The sequence below is a fragment of the Microtus pennsylvanicus genome, chromosome 17 (genome assembly GCF_037038515.1).
Source record: "Microtus pennsylvanicus isolate mMicPen1 chromosome 17, mMicPen1.hap1, whole genome shotgun sequence".
NCBI lineage: Eukaryota > Metazoa > Chordata > Mammalia > Rodentia > Cricetidae > Microtus > Microtus pennsylvanicus.
This window is the reverse complement of record NC_134595.1, coordinates 1,030,391-1,055,485: the sequence shown is the minus strand read 5'-3', so window position 1 is coordinate 1,055,485 and position 25,095 is coordinate 1,030,391. Positions and strand designations below refer to the sequence as shown.

At 35.2% G+C, this 25,095-nt stretch overlaps 1 protein-coding gene across 5 annotated transcripts in view; it reads right to left on the bottom strand.

The window, feature by feature from the left end:
- The window catches only part of Nbeal1 (neurobeachin like 1), a 180,894-nt gene that overhangs the window by 76,664 nt on the left and 79,135 nt on the right, over positions 1-25,095 (bottom strand). For all 5 annotated transcript variants that reach the window (XR_012908177.1, XM_075951705.1, XM_075951706.1 and 2 more), the window contains 13 exons: positions 24,724-24,856; positions 24,043-24,162; positions 22,668-22,971; positions 22,391-22,476; positions 19,773-19,862; positions 16,261-16,429; positions 15,695-15,828; positions 9,557-9,716; positions 9,345-9,447; positions 7,310-7,466; positions 6,198-6,356; positions 4,577-4,736; positions 3,772-3,860 (listed from right to left, as the gene is read on the bottom strand). Coding sequence is in view for 4 of the 5 variants with exons in the window: in XM_075951705.1 (XP_075807820.1) it covers positions 3,772-3,860; positions 4,577-4,736; positions 6,198-6,356; positions 7,310-7,466; positions 9,345-9,447; positions 9,557-9,716; positions 15,695-15,828; positions 16,261-16,429; positions 19,773-19,862; positions 22,391-22,476; positions 22,668-22,971; positions 24,043-24,162; positions 24,724-24,856 (1,864 nt within the window). In the remaining variant the exon portion in view is untranslated. The remainder of the gene's footprint in view (positions 1-3,771; positions 3,861-4,576; positions 4,737-6,197; positions 6,357-7,309; positions 7,467-9,344; positions 9,448-9,556; positions 9,717-15,694; positions 15,829-16,260; positions 16,430-19,772; positions 19,863-22,390; positions 22,477-22,667; positions 22,972-24,042; positions 24,163-24,723; positions 24,857-25,095) is intronic.

Sequence of the window (25,095 nt, the reverse complement as noted above, 5' to 3'; positions counted from 1 at the left end):
CTATGACAAACAATGCTGCTATAAACATAGTTGAGCCCATGTCCTTGTGGTTCAATTGGGCATCCTTTGGGTATATACCTTACCTAAAGTGGTATTGCTGGGTCTTGAAGAAGGTTGTTTCCTAATTTTTAGAAAAATCACAACACTGATATCCAAAGGGGCTGTACTAATTTGCACTCCCACCAGCAATGGGGGAGTGTTCCCTTTACTCAATATTCTCTGCAACATACATTGTTGTCAGAGTTTTTTATCTTGGCCATTCTTACAGGTGTAAGATGTAAACTCAGGGTTGTTTTGATTTGCATTTCTTTGATGGCTAAGGATATTGAGCACTTCCTTAAGTGTCTTTCAGCCATATTAGATTCCTCTGTTGAGAGTTCTCTGTTTAGGTCTGTACTCCAATTTTTTTATTGGATTATTTGTTTTTTTGATGACAAATCTTTTGTGTTCTCTGTATATTTTGGATTTGGGGTTGGGGAAGATCTTTTTCCATTCTGTAGGCTGCTGTTTTATCTTGGTCACTGTGTTTTTTGCCTTATAGAAGCTTTTCAGTTTCAGGAGGTCCCATTTATTAATTGTTTCTCTCAGTGTCTGTTCTACTTGGGTTATATTTAGGAAATGGTCTACTGTGCCAATATGTTCAAGTGTATTCCCACTTTCTCTTCTTAGAAGTTCAGTGTGGCTGGCTTTATCTTGAGGTCTTTGATCCATTTGAAATTGAGTTTTGTGCATGGTGATTGATATGAATCTATTTTCATTCTTCTATATGTTGCTATCCAGTTATGCCAGCACCATTTGTTAAATATGCCTTCTTGTTTCCATTTGATATATTTTGCTTCTTTGTCAAAAATCAGGTTTTCATAGATGTGTGTATATCTGGGTTATCGATTCAGTTCCATTGGTCCTCTTGTCTAATTTTATGCCAATACTTGGCTGTTTTCAGTACTGTAGCTCTGTATTTTCTTCATTGTACAGGACTGTTTTGGCTATCCTGAGGATATTTTTTTTTATATATATGAAATTGAGTACCATTCTTTTGAGGTCTGTGAAGAATTTTCCTGGGATTTTGATGGGCATTGCATTGAATTTGTAGATTGCTTATGGTAAGATTGTCATCTTTACTATGTTAATTCTTCCTACTCAAGAGCATGGGAGATCTTTCCACTTTGTGGTGTCTTCTATTTCTTTCTTCAAAGATTTAAAGTTCATGTCATACAGGTCTTCCACTTGTTTGGTAAGAGTTACTCTGAGATATTTTAAGCTATTGTGGCTATTGTGAAGGGTGATTCTCTGATTTCTTTCCCAGCCCTTTTATCATCTGTATACAGGAGGGCTACTAATATTTTTTAGTTAACCTTGTATCCTGCTACATTACCGAAAGTGGTTTCTGAGTTGTAGAGGTTGTGATGATAACTTATGCTGTAGATGTTGAGGGGCAAAAGGAAAAGTTCTGCATTGCTGGTGGTAATGCAAGCTGGTACAACCCCTTTGGATGTCAGTATGGCAGTTTCTCAGGAAATTAGGAAACCACCTTTCTCAAGACCCAGTAATACCACCTTTGGGTATATATCCAAAGGATGCTCAATTGTGCCACAAGGACATGTGCTCAACTATGTTCATAGCAGCATTGTTTGTCATAGCCAGAACCTGGAAACAACCAAATTGCCCCTTGACAGAAGAATGGATAAGGAAAATGCGGTACAGTTACACAATGGAGTACTACACAGTAGAAAAAATGACATCTTGAATTTTGCAGGAAAATGGATGGAGCTAGAAAACATTATTTTGCGTGAGATAACCCAGACACAGGCTGACAATTATCACATGTACTCACTCATAAGTGGTTTTTAAACATAAAGCAAAGAAAACCAGCCCACAAATCACAATCCCAGAGATCTTAGACAACTATGAGGACCCTAAAAGAAACATACATGGTTCTAATCTACATGGGAAGTAGAAAAAGACAAGATCTCCTGAATAAACTGGGAGCATGTGGACTTTGCGGGTGGGTTCAAGGGGAGGGAAGTGGCAGGAAAGGGAGCAGAGAAAAATACAGAGCTCAATAAAAATCAATAAAAAAATACGGATGAAAACTTTAATTTTAGCATTTAAGTTTTAATTAGTTGACAGAGATGCCTCTGATACCTTTTAAAATCATTAACTGAACTCATAACAGTTACATTCGACCATATTAGGTATTTGGAACTATTTGTATATTTGCATTCTCTTGCATCATTTTTATTCACGTTAATAGTAATAGATACTAATAACAAAAAAAAAGATGTTAATAAAACATGGAAAGAGAAGAAACTTAATTGTCTATCAATATGAAACCACATAATATTCTAAAGAATAAATACAGAATGAAAGCTATGCAACCAGATATGTTGAGATGGCTTAGTGGGTCATGTGTTAAGGGTTACCCGAACAGGAGAGAAAATGTCATAATCAAAATGAAGCAAAGAGCCAAAGCAAGTCTCCCAAAGGTTAAATGTAAGTTGAAGATAAATTATATGAACTTTTATAAACAAATATTAGGAAATTATTTCCATAAAGTTGAAAAGACACAGAAATTTTTACAGGTATATCTAGCATGAGATCATGAGCTCATGCATATGAGGATAGCTATGAATGAAGCTCTACACATCTTTAGATAACAATATCATGTCATAATGCCAAAAATTTAGACATACGGGTTCCAGAAAAATGGCTTGGTTGAAAAAAGACACTTGATGTCCAGCCTGAAGACTTGGGTTTGATCCCTGGTATCCACAAAGCAGGAGAAGAACCAACTCCCCAAGTGGTTTTCTAAGCTCTACTTTGTCACTGAAGCATGGACATACTCACACTTGAATGTATACACACACACACACACGCACACCAAATAAATAAAATATAATATTTAAAATACATTTAGATAGTTAGACCCTTTGAAATATGGTGAAACCATTAGAAATGATCAGGACCAGACACAGACGTAGTGGTGCAATACCAGCGACTTGGGAAACTGAAGCAGAAGATCATAACTTTAAGGTGAGTTTGAGAAACAGATTGCTTCTTCAAAGTAAAAAAAAATTTAAAAGGAACATGGAGTGTAGTGTTTACCACAAAGAAAGGGAAGAGGATGGGGGAAGAAGATCAGGGGAGGAAAAAGGGAAAATGGGAAGGGAGGAGGAAAAAAAGAGTACAAGCACTGAGGGTTCTGGGAAAGGATGGTATTTTCTGGCAATAAATAATGAAAAGAAATTATTTACAGAAGAGGAAGTAAAGCTAACTCTTGACATACTGGAACTGGGTGGTGGTGGTGCATGCCTTTAATCCCAGCACTCCAGGAGATAGAGACAGGAGGATCTCTGTGAGTAGAGGCCAACCTGGTCTACAGAGTGAGTTTCAGAATAGCCAGGACTATCCAGAGAAACCCTGCTTCATAAAACTAAACAAAAATGACACACTGATTTCTTATAATTACATGAAGTTGATTCTTTTCTAAAAGGAACAACTTATTACTTATTTATGTGAGTGTGTATTCATTCAATTTAAGACAGTCTTGGATTACATAGGCTGGCTTATAGCATACGATTCTTTTGCCTGTTCCTCCCATGTGGTGTGATTAAAGTTATGCATCACCATGTCTAATTTAAACTGCTTATAAAATAATTTCTATTATGAAATAAGCAAACATAGAACTTGTATCTGCTATAAACTACTCAAAGAAAAACAGTCATAGTAAGATGATCTTATTGTAAAAATACTTCTTGAAAATGTACTAACCTTTCTACAGAGGACCATTCTGACATTTACGTGTGTTCTGTGAGAGATATATACTACAGATAACAGATCTTTGAAATTGATAACAGGATCTATGATTAAAGAAAAGTTAAAATTAAATTTCATGGATATCCAAAGAAAGAAAAGTATTACTTGTATGAATGCTGAAGTAATTATTCACTTTCCAAGGAGAACTATAGCTATGTTCCAATATCCCCCCAATCTTCAGGTTGATAATATTCAAATCAAGCTTAAATAACTTCTCTTTCTTTGTTTGAGTATATGGTCTATACCTCAGGGATACAGTACTATTATCTTTTATATAAATATTTTGGGTTACCAATGAGACTTGATAAACTACTTAGCAAACCATTGAAGATAAAGAGTCTCATTTCCAGACCCAAGTCAAACATCTGCCATAAATTCTACTTTATGGCTAAGTACAGAAAAAAATATTACAAAACATTAGAAAGAAAATATGTATCAAATTTGTTTTCATTTTATCTTTCAGAACATAAATACCTTTAAACTTTTAAGCTCCTTTTATACATATTTTCTTTAATGCTCTTTTTTTTTTTTAATTTAGGAAACCAATCATTAACTTGGCTACTCAGTTAGTAAACATTTACTTTAAAGCTATGTCCTGGAAGTCAAAAGCAAGTACAGGTATATATTTTCTAAGAAACACTCTGCAAAACCAAATAACAAGTAATTTAAAAACAAACCTGAAAGAGGAGATTTTTAAGAAAACTTTCACAGAGAAAAAACAATTTCTTAAACACATCACTGTTACCAATCTTAGTCATACCTGCATTAATGATTTGATTGACAAGGTTTTTAATGAGAGACACATTAACTGGAACTTCATTAAGGAGGAGTCCAATTCCTGAATAGCCAACTTCTCTGAGACGGATGCGTTGTTTACTACGTTCATAAACACTGGTGCATTTTAACATCTGCTCTATAACCTGGTCACAAAAAGTAATAGAGTCTTTTCAATACAGAGAAACATTGGATTCTGAATCGTTAATAAATTTTACTGAAATTGTATCTATATTTGTGTAAATAATGTTTAAAATTCTAGTTTAAATACGGCCGATGAAAGAGTAGTATATATAGTTAACAGACACGAAGAACACATTTATGTGTCAAGATATTACTATTATCATTATCATTCATTTTTTGTTTTGTATTTTAGATAAGGTCTCTCGATATAGCACCAGCTGACCTGGAACTCACTACGTAGAGACTAGGGTGTCCTGTCTTCCACTGCTGGGACTGAAGGTATGTGCCATCACACCCAGCCTAAAACGGTCTTAACTCATTTACATAACAGACCCATTTTAAAAAACAAAAAACCTTAGTGAAGCAACCCAAATAATCTATATCTAAAAATGGGAGTAGAAGCTGAACTTTCCAGGGGTAAAAGTTATGTTATTTAAGAGGTTATTTTCTTATAAACTATTAATATACAATCACTAAGAAATATTTTTAGAAGAAATAATATTTCCTCTCTATGAATAAACCCTAGTGAGAGCAGATACTTCCATGAGCAGCCTCACTGGTAACCAACCATAAGCAACCCTAACAAACAAACTACTTTAGACCTTTTCTTCATCATTGTATTCTAAAGCTTAGTGATTTGAAACACAAGCAATCAAAACATAAACCCTTAAAAATATATTTAATTAACATAACTCTAATAACAATGTAAAAACAAAAATCATCAGACGATTAAGGACAAGGAGAATTTAACTAAGAAAAAAAGCTGGTAGATATATGCCTGGATCTTATATTTTTAGTTAACAAAAAGTTAAAAATGGTGGCTTCAGACAAGGGTTCAAGAGTCTTTACAGTTTGGATAGCAAATAAAATATACTCCATGTGTTTTAACAAAGCCATTAGTCCATCAGCTTCAATTTATCACCTGTAATACAGGAGTAAGAAAACTACTCCCCGAAGAGTACAAACGGTCCGACATAAAGTGAGCGTCACAGAAGTGCTGCTATTGTTAACTGCTAAATGACCTAAAGTACTACACCCATGTACTTTATTTCAAGGAAGAACTCAAAGGTTTTATATTAAGAAAAATATGACGAAGTGGATATTCCACTGAGATGATTTGCCTGGTTATATTAATTTTTTGCTTGCTATTTTGATGTTTTTGTTTGTTTAGGTCCCCCGCCCCCCCTTTTTTAGATGTACTAGTAAGATTTGGGGGAGGGACATAAACTCAGCACATACTAAGCAAGTACTCTACTACTTAAGTTAGAGTTAAGTTTTTAAACTATAGTATAGTTTTTAAAATACACAAACAACATGAAAAATATGTAACAAACCGAACTTAAGAAGTATGCAAAAGTAATTTAGTTATAAACTCATATAATCACAAATGTACCCAAGATATAATGCTTACAAAATTTGTGTACCTTAAAAATGATTTCTCTTAGTTTGTCAGAGTACTTCTGATTTAGCAGCAAAGCATACAGTATATCAGCATTTCCTGGTTCAAACATCAGTGAGAAAAGCTGACCTCTAGTTGGGCTGGTTCGTAGAAGACTGAAGAGTATATCCAAAATTCCAACAAGCTTTTCAAGTTAAACAACACAAAACAAACAAACAAACAAAATTCACTAATGTATACAGGCAGCAAAATAGGTATATAACTAAATTGGCTATACTCTGCTTTTTCTCTCTGATCTCTTTTGCTTCTTCGATTCCCTTTTGCATAGTTTTTCATTATACATATTCAATATCTCTGGAACCATTCCCAGCCTGTTTGCCCATAAGAAAAGAAATTTCTTCCATAGAAGAATCAAACCTGGTCTCTTCAACATTTAAAATCCTCTGATAAAACCTCATATGTCTTATCTCTCTCTTACAATCATATTCTTGTTTCATAGTTATCTGTTAACTTCTCTTAATTATGTAGATTCTATTATGTTAAATGAATAATTTCACAACTGTATTATCTGCACTGCTTAATACTATTTTATAGGTATAGTTAAGTTCTAAAATTGATGGCAGAAAATATAATATAGACCAAGAAAATTTTGAAAACAGAACTGGAGAATGACCAGATACAACAACTGTGTAATGATTTGATATGAAGTGTAGCTGGAGGCACCACTGAGGTGATCATATTGTAAGGACACTAATAGGTGGTTATAACAGGTTATAGAAAGAGTATATCAATGGATGAAATAATAAAAGAAATTGTACTTTTGAAAACTATCTCTTATCCCTGGCCCTTCCCATCCAGCTCCTTTCTGCCTCTTGATTGCCAAAAAAGAGATCTGTTCTACTATGCTCTCCTAGCAAATGTTGTCTCATCATGGCTCAGAAGCAAGAAGGGGAAATAAAATACAATGGAAAATTCTTAAATCTTAAGTTCAATGAAACGTTAACTCTTTACAATAGCTCTTCTCCGGTATTTTGTCACAGCAACTATTTTCCAATCTGGCAGTATTGAACACCAACAGGATTTTATTCATTAGACAATTATTTCAGTTAAAACTAAAATTCATCTCAAGCATGATACCTGTTCTTCCTCATTAGTAGCAGCTATGTAACCTATGATACTTTGTATTTCTTCATGAGTTCCACCTTTACAAAGAAAATATTTAATTAGCCCATACAAAGAAGTCCTAATTGTTCGAATATCTTCTGGAGAAAGATCATTACATGTACAACCATGCCTGAAAGAGAAAACAAAAGTGTGAAAGTTGAAATATTAAATACTTTGATGACGTTATATAAAGGAATTCATAATGTTAAAAATTAAGGCTTATAAGGAATGGATAAAGGCATCTGTCACCAAGTCTGACCACCTACTCTGATCCTGGGACCCATATGATGAAAGGTGATATCTAAGTCTCATAGCTGTCCTAACTCCACACATGAGTTGTGGCATATGCTCCTCCAACCCCTCACATACACACGAACACTGAAATAGATATAATCTAAATCTAAAAAAAAAAATCTTTCTAAGTACTTGCCATAAAGTCTACAAAATGCTTGCTGCAAAAGCATGAGGCCCTGAGTACATTCTCCAAAATTCATGTGAAAAAGCTGGACATAGTAGCACACACTTGCAAACTTAGAACTAGAAAGATAGAAGAAACAGGTGGTCTGGAGCTTGGTGCTAGGCAGTGTAGCCAAATAGAGAACCACAGGCTATGAGTAGTCCATATCTCAAAAAACCAAGGTGAACGGCATCTGAGGAGAAATGACACCTAAGGTTCTGGCTTCTACACACACACACACACACACACACACACACACACACACACGTGCACAAGCACCCATATGAGAAGAATATACCCAAAAGTGGCCTGAAAAATTGACTCACCCAATTAAAAAAGCATTGATTGGACCTATGAAAGTCTAAAATCCTGAGTTTAGATTTTCAGAACCCGTGTAAACAGCTGTATATGGCATCCAGTGTTGGGGAGAGGTAGATAGGATTCTTAGGGTTTGTTGGATATTCACTCTAGCCAAATAGATGAGCTCCAGGTTTAAATAAGAGACTGTTTAAATAAGAGACTAGCAAGTTCAAGGCCCTGGGTTTGGTTCTCACCTCCAAGTAAAAGGACACCAGAAGTTGGGTGTCCACACCTTTAACCACAGCACTCATCAGAGTCAGGAGGATCTCTGTGAGTTCAAAGACAGCCTGGTCTACATATTGAGTTGTAGAATAGACAGGGCTACACAAAGAAAACCAGTCTCAAAAAAAAAAAAAGAAAGAAAGAAAGAAAAAGAAAGAAATCAAAAAAGGAGTGTGAACAATATCAGAATTTGACTTCTGGCATCCACAGCATTTACACATATACTCCTTTTACCCCATGACCAAATACAACACACACACACACACACACACACACACACACACACACACACACACACACTTTTAATATATTAGAATTCATAGTACCCTTTCTTTCGTTCTATCTTTTTCCTTTCTTTCTTTCTTTTTCTTTGAAAGAGTCTAGCCTTTCCTAGGCATGCCTACAATTTGCTGTGAAGCTGAGAACAACCCTGCACTTCTGACCCTATTGCCTCTAACACCCAAATGCTGGAGTTACAGGCCTGCAGTGCCACACTGTTTATGAATCACATTTATTAGGAAAGCACAATACCAAACAAGAAGCCAAATTGGCTTCTTTTACATTAAGGGATACTTCGGTGACAAAAATAAAACTATTACAATATTTGCCATATAACTATAAAATTTTAATACTAAGAATCAGACACAGTTGTAAGTGCTTTAAATATTAACTGATTTAATTCTCAAAACTATCACAGATTATAGTCAGAGTTTTAATCTGCTTTTTATAGATGAAAAAGCTTAAATACAGAGAATCTTAATGATTTAAATAGCATTACACAATAAACAAAGCAAACAAACAAATCTAATAAATGGTAATCTATTGCTTATCATTTTAACCTTACACTACCCTTTTTTTCTAAAGTTTTAGAATAACAGAATCGCTGGTCAAGGGAATAAGCTACACACTCCAGTCAAGTGTCAAACAGAAAGGAACAAATTAAACTGAAAAGAAACAAAGATGTCATACCCATAATAAATCCTAAGTGTATCTAGGAGAAACTGCACACCGTACTTCTTGCGGAAAACTCTCCTGCTGTCTTTAATGATAGTTGAAATATACTGTATATGGCCTAAAAGAAAATGTTCACTTATAAATAACATAACTGGAATAAAGTCACACAGGAGGTCATATATTTTGAAAACAACTACATAATATTTTATCTGACAGTTTGGTCTTACCAATCCGAAAAGGGAAATCTCCACGGTTCCAAATGCAGAAGTCAAAGAGTAAATACTGATACATTTGTTGAAGCAATAATGTGTTTTTTTCTAATGATACCTGTTCAATTAGTAATTGAATTGCCACCAATACATTAACATCCATTAGGGTACCTGGCACCTATAATTTAGCAGAAAAGGGTTTAATAAAGGTCAGTTTAAACAACAGTATAAAACTATTACTTCAAATAATTCAGAATGTCCCTAAAATATAGAATAAAAATGGTACAAAATATAAGCAACTTAACTCATTAAACTTTATAATTCAACATTGGATCATATTTTCTGATGCCATGTTTCTAAAGTCTTTCTTCTTAATTATCAAAGCACCTTATGACAGCATGAATTCAAATTGGTATTAATAATTAAAAAGCTGAGTCAGATATAGGGGTTAATGCTGAAGATCTGAAATGCAAAGAGCCAGCCACTAGAGATCTTTTACCTCTGCCAGTGCTCAGACCGAAGAGTGCACTGTTCCACAGACTTCATCCTCAGACTACAACTGTCTCCATCAAACCTAGGACTGCACTGCTTCTGCTTCTCTTTTAGGCAGATTCAATCTTGTGTAGCCCAGGGGGGGCTTGAACTAAAAGAGATCCCTCTGCCTCTGTGTCCCGAGTCCTGGGGTTAAAGGTGTGTGGCACCATTCTATGGTCTCTAGTGACTTAGATCTGAACTCTGATCTTCATGGAAACTTAAACTACAAACAAAATATCACTACACCTTATCACTATAAATTTTTACAGACACTCTAAGAAATTATCTTCATTCCCATTCTACAGACAAGGAATAGACAGATTGTTTAATGTCTTATTTAATTTGAATTTCCTTAATGCTACTGAGAAAGGAACAACAGATATGGAAATCATTCAACAATAGAAAAAAAAACTATGCACTTTAAAGATGTGTTGACCTCAGGATGGAAACCAGGATATGTGTTAACATTGGGGAAGAGGTTTCACTTTTGTTTCCACAGGAAAAACTTATTAATAAGGAGAAGTGATAGTTCATCAACAGATGTGACATGTCAAAAGGAAAACCCAACAAATAAGGGTTCGGGTAGGGTTCTGTTTCTTTCTGTCTTTACAGGAAAACAGAGATTTTAGATTTTCCTGTAAAATTGAAGAAATCAAAAAACCCACATTCAAGAAATCAAAAGATTTTGGACATCTAGATGTCTACAGAAGAAGAGAAAATTATCTAGAAAAAAAAACTAAGCAAAGAAAAATCTGACCTATGGTACCAAAATTCTCTGCAAACAAAAATCTCACTACCTAAACATCTATATTTCTTTACTTCTCAGAAAAGTTGTAGTACTGACTCAAGTTAAAAATCAAAGCTGGTTTTGGAGCTGGAGTGTGATTCTCTCCTCTAAACCCAAGTATGCTGTTAGAAGAAAAATTCAAAGTTTATTGTCTCATATCAGAAGAGCCACCTGATGTGAGACAGAAGAAAGCCATAAATCTAGAAACTATTGTTGTCAAAACTCTGTTATCTCCCCAAAATTCAATTTCTCCCCTTACTTATTTTTGACTCTTTAGTACCTTTCTTTGGATAAATATCTATCTTAAAATTTAGACTTTCTGTTTTGATATTAATAATGTTTAAGTTTTTCACAGTGAACAATAAATTTTCCTAACAGCAATCTCTGAAGTCTCTAGAAGGAAGATGGGATCCCACAACAATGATACTACCTGGTTCATGATGATGCCATAGAGCTAATAAACACTACTCAAAGATCGGTTTTGAACTACAAACTGTTTAAGACGATTCTAATTTGTCTAGTTGAGATGCTCCACCTTCTTACAACACTCTAGCCATAATTTTAGATAAGAACTTCAGATAAGCTTTACCTACTACTCAGAGACTGGCTATTAATGTTACAGCTAGCCCTCTTGAGACTTATCCACTGTTTTAAAATTTTACATGATCCTATAGAGATATTGCCACCTGCAGTAATTTTGGAAGTAATTCCGAAAAAATGAACCCCCTCTCCCAACAGATAGGATAAATGGCTTTTTGTTTTCCTCAGGGTTGGTTATAAGTTATTAAAGAATTGGGGACAGAATAATAATAATTAGAGTCAGGAATCTTGTTTGGTATAGAAAAAAGGGAAAAAGATAAGCTAAAATAACAAGGTAGACTAGTATATTTACTTGTAAACTATTTTAGCAAGTATTAGTTTTAGATAATTTACATTGGTATAGATTCCTGTATATTGATACATGGGTAAAATTATTTTTGTATTTCTAAGGTAATTTATATATTGATACAAATTCAAAATTTTATTTTTCCTATTGTGTATGTTCCTACTTGTTTACAATATCCTTGTACAGAAATTTAAAATTATTTTTGCCATACTGTATGTAGGTTTTTACTTCTGCTTAAGATATTTTGTATATTGATACAAATTAAGAACATTTTGTCATACTACACTATACATTTCTACCTTTGATTAGGATATTTTTATATATTGTTAAAATTTGAGATTATCCTTATGCTATACACGTTTAAAGATTGTTTATTTCTATAATGTTAAGCTTTAGTCTTTAAGCTATATAAGTTATTAAGAATTACAGAATAACCCATATTTGTCATACTTATAGTTATTTTAGGTTCTTTAGATGCACGGAGATGTACTTTACATAGACAGGTAATCTTCAAACACTTCGAAGATCTACAGAATATGACATTTAAATGTTTTAATAATTTAAAATCCTGTTGACATGAGACATTACTGGTCCTGGCATCACTGACCAACTTCTGAGAGAAAGATGGGCACCAAAGACACTCCATATGGAGCTTGTTTTCTTCTTGGCAAAACTGGACTATTGTGCAATGAATTGTCCTTGCCTCAACGGCTAATAGTAAGCGAGTTGTCCAATCTGGACAAGCAGGATACAAGGGTAAGCAACTGCTGAACCTTGTTATGACAGAGTAGGACAGTCTTTCAAATATTCCTGCTTCTGAAAATGATCTGTCAGATATTCTAGGCCTATAGCCAAAATTGGATGCCCCAATATTACAGAGAGACTTTGGATGACTGTCCAGCTGTACAGCCAGCTATTTCTATCATTTCTTGTAACTTTTAGAAGTCATTTGCTTGCACTTCCTGATTACTCAAGTAAAACTATTTTCCTTCTAAGGGCTTTTATGGTGTTAAAGACTAGATAGTCACAGTTACTAACCTCTCATACCTTAGCTAAGGCATATTAGTTATAAAACTTAGACTCTTCAGGATAGGACAAGTATTGGAATTGCCTCTGTTATTTGACAATTACCTATAGCCTGGACATCTAAGTATGTGTTCCTTTCTTGATGTACTTGTTGGCTGTAGTTCCATTTTTGTGTATGTTACTACCCTTTCATGCTCCTAGACAACACTTGATATTTGTTCTTATTGTAAATGCTTTTATGGTAGGATTAGAATCTTATTATTTAGACAAAACGGGGAACTGTTGTAGGAATTCATTCTACCAACAGCTTTAAAGTGTGGCTTCCTGTCTGTGAACATGACCTCTTAAAAGGAGAAAGAGACGTAGTGTGTGCTTTCTTGGGTTATGAAGACCAGAGTTAGGTGGCATGAAGCAGCCTGTGTTCCCAGCTCCCTTGATCCCCAATTCTGAGAGTCTGTTGTTCCCAGCACCCCTTCAATATGTGTGTGTGTGTGTGTCTGTGTGTATCTATATCTTTGTGGTTCACACTACAAAAATCAAATCCCAAAAATTCCAGGAAGAACTGTATAGTAACTCCAGTTCCAAGGAATCTGACACTCTCACACAGACATACATGCAAGCAAAACACCAATACACACAAAAATAAAATGAATAAAAAAGAAAATTCTCTCCAGAAAACTTTAAAGAAGAATTATTCCTCCCATAGACAGACCAATAAAATCCAATCACTGCACATGGAGTGAGGACATTATCTTTTCTCACACTCGCAGTTCCTCTCTCCAGGGCCCACTGAAAAGTATAGCGGTAACTTTAGTGGCTCTCAACCTTAACCAGTATCATCGTTTTTCCACCATGCCTTTCCCTTCACAACACTGTGAGGTGGACATGATTGTGTTCATTTCTCCCAATGCCTCTGTTCTGATGAGTAAATTGCTGAGTAAATTAAACCCAAGAAAATGACTTTTACTGGGGCCTTATAACCCAACTTTGTAAACAAATATCTCAATGATATTATAAAATGATCTCGTAGAGGGTTTCAATAGAACTATAAACTAGTAGTTCCCCAGAAAGCAGGCTACAAACTTTGCATACTGGCATCCTAGGTTGACCATAACAAAAATGGTATGAAATAGGCATCCTTTCAATATCAGTGTTTCCATGTGACTCTGTTTGCTCATCTGGCCAGTAGTCTTGTCTGATCTTTATAAACAGGCCTCCTAAGCCAGACTATACACCATGTCAAAGGTGATCTTAAGTTGACTGAGCAAAAGACTTTCTTCTTGGCCACATGAAATAACCTCAATAATTTCTTAATACCTCTGACACAAAATGGCAGTCTTTCAGTGGTAGGAGCGTCAGACCGGATATATAAGATTCATCATTCACATATAGGAACCTTCCTTCTTTTTACTTTCTTTTTAATTTTTTGAGAAATGGTTTTACTATATAGCCCGGGATGTCCTGGAACTCACTTTGTAGACCAGGCTGGCCTCTGTCCTGCCAAGTGCTGGTATTAAAGTTGTGCACCACCATATACTGCCTAGTGGTTATTTGAAACAGCCACATAAAGCTTAACTGATTTTTCATGTTCTTTTTTGAATAGCAGGATCTTACTACGGAATTCTGGCTGTCCTAGTACCCTCTATCTACATAGACTAGGATGGCCTCAATCTTACAGAAACCAGTCTGCCTATACCTTCCAAATGTCAGGATTAACCATTGTCACCAGCTTTCTCTACAGGAGTCTTCTCTCCAGCACTGTCACTATGAGAAAACCTACCATGGTAAAATAATGGCATGCTGATTTCATGTCTCTTGGAATGCTTCCCCTGCCTTCCCACAACTTCTTATGATGGGGCCATTTTAGCACCTACTTAAGTTTAAAAAAACGCAGGAGAGAAGCTAAATTGTGGTATATGCACAATTAAAGTGGCCTTGTAATTTGCTTTAATTATTCCTTATAAATAAAGACTTATCTGAAAACCATGTTAAACTAGAAATTTGTCTTTATATATCAGGTTAGGCATGACCACACATATATAATCTTAGCACTCAGAAGGACAAATGGCAACAGCTACTCTTGGAACTTAACAATCCCTAGATGTTGTAGACAGACTTTCACTTCTTTTATAGCAAACATGCCAGCTCTCTTCTCCCTCATAAATCCAGTCAGAGGATTTCCTGATGAATATATGCATATAGTCAATGTCAGTTTATCAGCTGTGTGAAACAGAGTCTTCTTGTTCTCACCTTTCACTTGAATTTGTACTTAGCAACTAAGGAAATATACATCCACAAACAAGCACTAGGCTGAGCTCTGGGAATCCAACTAAAGAGAGGGAGGAGGAAATTTATGACAAGGGAGGTCAGGATAAAAATAGAGAAATCGACAAGCTCAAGGAAACACATGAACTCCAGACCGACAGCTGTGGAGCCTCCACATGTGGGAGGCAGTGGTGAAGCCTGGACTATCCTGGCAGTAGAACCAGGATGTATCCCTAGTCCACGACCTGACTTGTTGGAGCCCATTAACTATGGTGGGATGCCATGCTCAGTCTTAATGTAGTGGGGAGGGGCTTGGTCCTGCCCCAACTTAATGTATCAGACTTTGTTGACTCCCATGGGAATCCTTACCCATTGGGAAGACTGGATGGGGGAGTTAGAGGGAGGCGAGGAGGGGTGGGAGGGAGAACTGTAGTTGGAACGTAAAATGAAATTAAAAAAAGAACATATATTCTTATATAAGGAATTGGTATTATTCTATTAAAATTTATAAAAGCTGCCTGTGAAACAAGTCACATGCATTAATACAACTTGAGTTGTAATACAGTAATCATTAGTAACATTTATTAATAGGAATAAAATCACAACAGCCATTTATGATCACTATTAAATAAATCAACGTCATGTTAAATTTGATTACCTTTTGAAGTAAGGCACCAAGAGTTGCAACCCCATGGGACTGAATAAGATTGTCCTGGTTGATAGGATGCCTCTGAATAAAGTGCTTCACAATCAAGATAAATGTTGCAACTAGATTTCTCTCTAGTCTTGACTCTGTAAAAACAGGAAAACATCATTATCACAATCATTCTCATCAATTTGACATCACATATTTTACGTCATAATACACATTGCAACAAAGAAGCAATCCAATTCAGAAGCTTGCTTCTAAGACTCATTTATACAATAAAATCAGAAAAAGCAGCAACTATTTACAATATAATTGTATCCATATGTAAATACTTTCTTTACCATGATTTAACAATATAGTAGGGTTTTTTTTCCACTAAGAGCATAGACTAAAGAAAGTCAAAAGTAAAATTATTATCTTTGATGTTTTAATGAAACTATTATAAATTTACTGAACGATGGCAGTTCAGGAGGGAAGCTACAACAGCTATAAATAATTAAGTGGTATGGCATTTTATTTTCCAACTAATTCTCAACTTTCTAAATGACTAATTTAGGCTAATATAATTTAATTACCTGATGCCTTTGTGGAGGACAATGCCATACATTCCTGTTCAATCGGTGTTATTAATTCAGGAACTGTGTTTTCATTCATTCCTTCAGAAGTCTGTCCTTCAATAAAGTGGCTTATTTGTTCCAGGATAGGAAAAAGTACATTTAACCCACCTATACAATTGATGATGTCCTGAAAACAAAATTAAAATTTTTTAATACTACAATAAAAACAATGGTTTGATTTAGTATCTACAGGATATATGAAGATATAGTTTGTTAATAAACTTTAAGTAATATATAGAATAGACTAAGTTGAAAGAATATTTAAGCAGACAGTCTCAAAGATAGCAAAAATGTACATTCAAAAGAGACCATTTTAGGCCACTTTTCTGTGCTTGTTTTATAGATTTTAGAAGTTCAAACACAGCAACATATAATGCAACTCCAACAATGCTAAGAACAAGCAATTGTCACCACATGGTTATGCATCAAAAATATAAGGGAGAGACTAGAAGTATGACTGATTCTTCAAATTTTAATTAACAAAAGACAGAAGAGGTAAAGTATGAAAAGTGCTATATGCCTGACAGAGGATGTTATATGAAGTTACTATTATTAATCATTAAAACATTCAAACCTACACTGATGTGTTACTGTAAGGCTAGGGCAGGAACATTCCATGTTCAAGGACATCCTGGAAGGGAATAAGAGAGAAAGAGAGTAGAGAAGGAGAGAAGGGGAGGGAAAAGAAGCAGAAAGAGAAGGGAGGAGAGGAGATTAACAAATCTCCCATTTCATAAGGTTATTTGTTACAACAGCAGCTAAAAACACTTACTCAGCAAAACCTCCCAATACCAAATTCTTTACGTTATACCTGAGTTATCAAGAGCTATTCATAAACTACATCCCTGCCACCTTATTTTGCATATTTTAAATTATCTAAAACTTATTTTACCCATTAAATAAAAAGATAAAAATTATGTGTTGAGAAAAAAACATACTGATTTTAAAGAACTCTTAGTGTAGTAGTAACTGAACTTTTTGGATGGCAAATATTTTCCTTCTTGGTTATTATTTTTTGTCATTGCTGTGTTTTACATTTTAAATTTTTTTTATTTTTTATTTTTTTTTCCATTCAAAAATTTACACTTCCTCCCCTCCTTCCATTCCCTTCCCGCTCCTCCACTCCCCCTTAAAAAAAAAAATAATAATAAAGAAAAAAAAAAGAAATATCACCAGAAACTGCAAAGCAGAAAATATGAGAGGGAAACTCAGAGAAAGAACTCTGCCACGGCACATAAAGCCTGCTGCGGTGCAAAGTCATCCCCAAGCTGGTTTGACTTCTGGCAAAATACTACCCTCATCTTCAGTGAAGCCACATCAAGGGCTGATTCTGAGATTTGCTGCCAGGCATTTGGGAGAATTTTGATAGTCTTGTCATCTCAGATCCAAAGGAAGTACAAGCATAAATATAATGAATTGTTTCTACAAAAAGACAATTTTAGATTTTATGTGATATACTTGGCTGAATAAAAATATATTTAAGAAAAAAAAAAAGAGAGGGCAGGGAATCCTGCCCTGTGGGAAGTCCAAGGCCCTCCCCCTACATCCATGCCTAGGAAGCTTTGCATCCAAATAGACTAGGGTCCCAAAAAGCCAGTACATGCAGTAGAAACAAGTCCTAGTGCCTTTATCAATGTCTTCTCAGTCAGCCCCCATTGTCAGTCACATTCAGAGAGTCTGGTTTGATCGCATGCTCCTTTAGTCCTGTTTCTTCTTGGTTTTGTGTGTGTGTGTTTGTGTGTGTTTGTGTGTGTTTGTGTGTGTGTGTGTGTGTGAGAGAGAGAGAGAGAGAGAGAGAGAGAGAGAGAGAGAGAGAGAGAGAGAGAGAGAGACGGGGGAAGATTAGATTTTACTTAAGCACAAACATTATAACTGGTTTTCTCTTAATAATTCTGTTCCTGCTGGAGAGATGGCTCAGGTTAAGAGCACTAGCTGTTCTTCCAAAGGTCCTGAGTTCAGTTCCCAGCAACCACATGGTAGCTCACAACCATCTGTAATAAGATCTGGTGCCCTCTTCTTGCCTGCAGGCATACATGCAGGAAGAACACTGTATAGATAATAAATAAATAAACCTTAAAAAAAAAGAATACAGTGGTAACCATGAGACTCCAGAACGATCTGCAATAATTCTGTTCCTGTTTTGCTTCCTACATTAGACAAAATGTTTGATTAGTTGATTTGTATAGCTACAATACAAAGTATTAAAGAAGGACTGATTTTCAGATGAGCACAGCATACCTGATTGAAAATTAAGTTTCTACACATAGCACACAAAACTAGTCTTTTAAAGCCAATATTACACGGAAAGTAAAAGTTAAACTATGCATTTTTAAGCTGGCTAAGTTGATAGCATAGTTTACAAATGTAAGTAAGTTTCAATAGTCATTCAACTACTGTAACTATTCATCCTTCAGAATATAAATCTGAATAACATTTAATTAATTAATTAGTTACAATTTTTGTTTTATTTTGGAGACTTAGAGTCTCAAATAAATAGCCTTGGTCACTCTAAAACGCCCATATAGAGCAGGCTGAGAACAAACTCACAGAGATCTGTCTCTCTCTGCCTCCTGAGTGCTGGGATTAAAGGCATGCACCACCATGTCCAGTGTTACATAAAAATTTAAAAGATAAAACCTGGGACATCTCACTGAGCAGGTTGGATGGCTCAGTGGATGAGAGTTCTTGTTCTGCAAGCATGAGAACCTAAGGTCTGAATTCAAATCCCGAACACCCATGTAAACTCAGAACATGACTGCCTGTAAACTGTAGCACCAGCAGCACGGAGACATGGTGATCCTGAGTGCTCACTGACTAAGGCCAGCCTAAAAGGCAAGATTTCAGTCCAATCCATGCAACTAGTGAAGAATAGATTTCTAACAGCATATACATACATGCATGCACCTCCTCTGGCCCCTCCTCATCACTCAGGGCCTAGGAAGGTGGTTCAGTAGTGAAGCAAATGCTCAAAATACAAAATGGCCTAGATCCAGTTTGTAATATTGAAAAAAAAAGGTTCAAGTTATGTGCTATGCTTAAGTAAAATTAAAATTAAATTGGTGTAGGAAGTTCTTCTGTCTATGTGTTGCTTTCATTGGTTGAATAAAGAAACTGCCTTGGCCTTTTGATAGGGCATAACTTAGATAGGCGGTGTAGAGAGAATGCTGGGAAGTGGGGCATAGTGGCAGAAGCCATGAAGCTCCTGCCTGAGACTGACATTGGTTAGAACCCTTCCTGGTAAGCCACGACCTCATGGTGCTACACAGATTATTAAAAATGGGTTGAATCAAGATGTGAAAGTTAGCCAATAAGATGCTAGAGCTAATGGGCCAGGCAATGTTGAAATGAATACAGTTTCTATGTGATTATTTTGGGTGTGTGTTTGTGTGTGGCCAGGACAAACAAGGCGCCCCGCTCCCTACTACATTAAATTACATTAGGTTGCCTATTATATATTAGTATTAACTTACTTTAATGTCCCAATTCACTACTTTGTTTCCTGTTAATCTTCCATGCAAATAATTAGTAGACAAGTCAAGGCAAATTGAATTTTCACAAGCCTAAGAACAAAGGAAAAAAACAGCATTTTAGTGCAATTAGAATAAAACATAACTTTAATTACATAAAGAATGTTTCATCATAATTTTAAAAGTACACAATAAAATCAATAACTTGCCTAGCATTTGCCTTTTACTGTCCCCCCTCCCTGTGTGTGTGTGCGCGCGCATCTTTGTGGGGCATGCAATCGGGTCTATGTCTGTGGAGGTCAGATGTACTCATCAGATCTTGGATGTCTTTAATCACTCTCTACCTTCTTCTTTGAGACAGTCTCTCTCACTGGATCTAGAGATCACCAATTAGCTACACTACTGGCAAGCAATCTCTTTACTTGTCAAGGACCCTCCACCACTGGGGTTAGAAGCACACATCATAAGGTCCATATGGGTGTTTGGGGGTCCAAACTTGGTCCTTATGTTTAGACGTCAAGTACTTTACCTACTGAGACATCTCAAGTCATTAAAGTCTCAAAAAAAAAAAGTCAGAGACTAAATCTAAGTTCTAAAGCACTTATTTATCAAAAGTATGCCACTACCTTCAGTTCCTGGCACAAACACAAGACTGAATTTTAAGGAAAGAGATGACTAAACACCTGCTACAAATAAGAACAAGAAGGAGAAACAGTTGACTAGTGAAGAATTTTCAAAGTACCATTTAACAAATTAGCATTTATTAATACTTGAGTTATTTTTTAAAAGTGTTCAAAAAGCTGGTGAAAGAGTAAACCAACTAGAATCTACTCTTCAGTATATTTTTTAAAGCCTGTCATCAGTCTCCACAAAGGTTATAAAGAATACAAGAGCTCCATGAACTCACTACACCATTTTAGAGAAACACAACTTCAATAAACTGACTTGTCTACATATTAATTACATTTCTTGGGGAAAAATATGATAATAACTAATTTTTAATAGTATAGATTTTTAAAAAAATTTCTGTCACAAGTTAGACACTGGTGGTGCACACCTTTAGTCCCCGAACTCAGGAGGCAAAAGCAGGCAGATCTCTGAGTTTGAGGTTAGTCTGTTCTACAGAGTGAGTTGCAGGACAGTCAGAACTGCAAAGAGAAATCCTGTCTCAAAAGACAAAAACAAAGCAAACAAACAAAAAAACAGTCACAAAAAATATAATCTTAGTAACACTAAATTAAAAATTATTTTGTAAAAAGATTCCAACTATAATAATAAAAACCAGATGCCCGGCGGGGCCGTGGTGCGCACACCTTTAATCCCAGAACAAAGGAGGCAGAGGCAGGTGAATCCCTGTGAGTTTGAGGCCAGCCTGGTCTACAAGAGCTAGTTCTAGGACAGCTAGGACTATTACACAGGGAAACCCTGTCTTGAAAAACCAAAAACCAAAACAAAACAAAAGAGACAGATGCCCATTACATGTCAAGAATATGTCACTCTAACAAACAAAACAAAACAAAACAAAAGAATATATTAATCAGTATACTATTTAGATTAGATCCAATGATTTCCTAGTCATCTGTGCTACATACTAGAGACTAAATAGGAGAGTAAAGACTAGAAGTTGCCAGTTAAGAAGGTTATTATGGTTTGGTAAACAAACATACTGTTGGAGAAAGTACATGGATCCTGACTGAACCAAAACTAATTTTTGGTAATAAGTATTTTAGGGAAAATTGAAAACCAATTATATACTCAATAATGTAAGTAACTGTAAAACCATTCAGGGATAAAGTTTTATAGCTATAGCAAGATGCTCTTACAAATGACCTGAGAAAGGTCATCAAATACAACAAAATGTTAACAATTGGCTAATTTAGGATTATTATACTATTATCTTTTTAATAACTTCTAAGGTTTGAAATTTATTAAAATACAAAGTTGACAGAACATAGAATCTTATTTTATTAGGACAGATGTAACAAATAAATAGTATGATCACGTACCAGGTTGCTAAACTAGAAAAGGATGTTCTATATTATCTCACAATAAAAGTATTTTCTGTGTCAATGTAACAGCAAATATGATGGAGGCAAATAATGCTGTTTGTGACACTTCTCTGCTTTCTTCCTCCCAATTCTATCTAATGTCTTTTTTCCTTCAGTCTTAGTTCCAATTACTTTTGGTAACCAGGTCTTTGAAGCAAAATAACTAGACATGGCAGGTATACCAAAAGGTTTTTCTATCCTTTAGAAAACATCTCTCCTTCCCTCAACATCACATCTGAAAAAGTGAACCAAGGTTTGAGTATGACTGTTTCACCTCTTTCTTCATATAACTAGAGAAATACAAGTTTAAAAGGTCTTTTTCACTAAAATCAACTCAGACAAACTCCTGAAACTAGTTCAATTCACACTAGTAGAATGACATAGCACCTGAACTCTAGTTGAGTTTTGCCTCAACTTTTGTTGCTTACCAACTTCCTTTAAAAAAAAAATTTTTTTTAAACATCATGATGGAAGCCCCTCCTCAATTGCCAACTGAAATGACAAAAGGAATAAAATGATGAATTCAAGTTCACAGCAGTTACAAATATGGACAATCTATGCATTTACTCTGACCTTTGCTGTGTACTGAAGGAGGATGTTACTTGGTAGGCCGGTCATATCATAGTCCTGACACTTCCAAGGGCTTAAGCAATTTGGACCTGAAAATGAGTTACATACACACACACATACATCACTGAATATACGTGGTATCCTTAGTTCTATGTTACCAGAATAAAATTTAAAATCAAGATGTTTCTAACAACTCAAATAACATAGATCTTAGGATGCATTCTGACAAAAGGGGGCTGGGGGAGAGACAATGCTAAGTACTGTGGCTATATATGCTTACCTGCTAAATATAAGGCCTTAACCTGTGAAGGCTGGAGTGCTTCATGGAACACAATAACAGAACCTAGCTGCCCTTCCAAGGATGTGGGACAACCCCATTCACTATCTTGAGTTCCAGCTGAAATTAATTTCGTAATTAATTTTGATTTTTCAATTGTTCCACCCCAGGAGGCTGATGATAATATTCCACCAAATGATGTCCGGTGAGGGGTTATGGGAGTAGAATATGGTGGATCTGGGATTTGAGATGGCGGAGGAGTAGTGGTTCTTTGCCCAGCTGAACCAATACAACAGGAAGTAAATGGCTAAAAATTAAACAAAAAATGACAAAAATTATTTAAAATCATACAACTTGAAATAAATCTCTCTCTTCACATTTAAACAGTGTAAAGCTGGTGACACATACTTAAGTCCTGGCACTGGTGAAGGCCAAGGCAAAGGGATCATGAGCTGATAATAAGACCCTATCTCAAAAACCCCAAAACTAAACAATGAACTGAAATACCATGGAGCTGAACATATAGCTCCATGGTAAAATACTTGTCTAGCATGTATGAAGCTTGGGTTTGATACCAACCGATGGAAAGATAAATAACTAAATTTAAAAATTAATTAAAAATAAGAGAAAATCATTTATATAAAAGTAAGAAAATAAACACTTTGAAAATAGAAATAGAAGTCAATTTTTCAACTGAAACACAACATAAATAGGGAAGTATATACCTAAGATATCAACATGAAATTTATTTTTAACTGAGATAAAACAGACATTACTTTTATGAATCAATAAGCTTTCTGATGAGTATTATTATTATCTTTTTGTTTTTATTTTTTCGAGACAGGTTTTCTTTTTTGGTAGCTTTGGAGCATGTCCTGGAACTAGCTCTTGCAGACCAGGATGGCCTTGAACTCACAAAGATCCACCTGCTTCTGCCTCCTGAGTGTTGGGATTCACTACTGTCTAGCAACGGGTATTATTTTTAAAAGTTAAAAGAGCTTTACTATTATCTAAAATAGAGATAATTACTTTTCCCCTACAAAATTTATTGGGTATTATGTAACAGTATAATGTTAATTAAAAGCTACCTTCAATAGTCATGATGAGAAATAAGAAACTTACTAGGAAAATCATACTGACAAATATTCTACTTTATCCAAAGACTTTCTTAAATTAGCCAATCTCAAAAAGCTTTCCTAACCTGGGTGGAGAATAAAGCTTGAAGCTACTTTATCACTAGTTCAAATTTAACAAAGATATTTAACGGAGATAGAAAAGTATATCATAGCATTTTAGGAAAATATTTAGAATATTCTCAGGATTTTGCAATCAATTAGGGCCATAAAAAAAAAAAAACAAAGAAGCTACATATACTGACCTCATTCATGGCAGGGAATCTGAGAGGAGCAGAAACCTTTTGTTGTCCATTGTCATAGATATAGACGATGCTCTGACCAAAGGGCCTTTTCCCAGGCATGTGAACAATGGTTATGTTGTGCTAATGAAGTAAAGCACACAATAAAATGACGAAAATTATATCATGTCTTTGCAATGACATATGCTTACAGATTATTACTTTATAATTTGTGTGAACAAAATATTAAGGAAAGCTAAAATGCTTACTCAATGATGTTCTCTAAAGAAGTAACAATTTTTTATGTACTATAAAACAATTAAGCCTTTATCATTAGACTCACAAAAATTTTCTAAGGTTCTAAATATTCTTAAAATTATTTTCTTCAAGGAGAACCATTTTATATTTTTGAGGCAAGCAACAAAAATACATTGATTTAACATTAATTCATTAGAAATGAATATTGGCAGAAAAAACCTCCTTCTATAAATGCATCAAACTGTTACATTTCTTCTTTTTTGAGACAGGGTTTCTTTGTAGCTTTGGAGCCTGTCCTGGAACTAGGTCTTGTAGACCAGGCTGGCCTTAAACTCACAGACAGTCGCCTGCCTCTGCCTCCTGAGTGCTGGGATTAAAGGCAGGCACTGTTATACATCTTAAAGGAAAGATAGAATAAGAGTTTGATGTGGCGTCCTGAAGTCTTACCCAGAGAGAGTCACAGAAACTGTGGTCAGGAAGCATAACTGTTGCATATTCTCTTTTTGTGCACACTGCCACAACCAACATACCTGAGTGAGTAATAAAAGCTTCAAAACCCATTCCACTTCCTGTAAAAAAACTAACAAAAATATATGTTATCAGAACCTCTGAAATAAAGTAGACAAGTCTCTTCATCATTGAAGTTCACCACTGTGAACATATAATGTGATTACAAATATCTTTATCAACAATGCTGCAATCTTAATTCTATTGCTATACAACAGACTTGATTTCAGTCATTTTTAAATCCATTTTTGGCATAAAAGCTAAAAACTTTATAAAAGGTAACACTGAAAGTGGGATTTCATTATCAAGCTA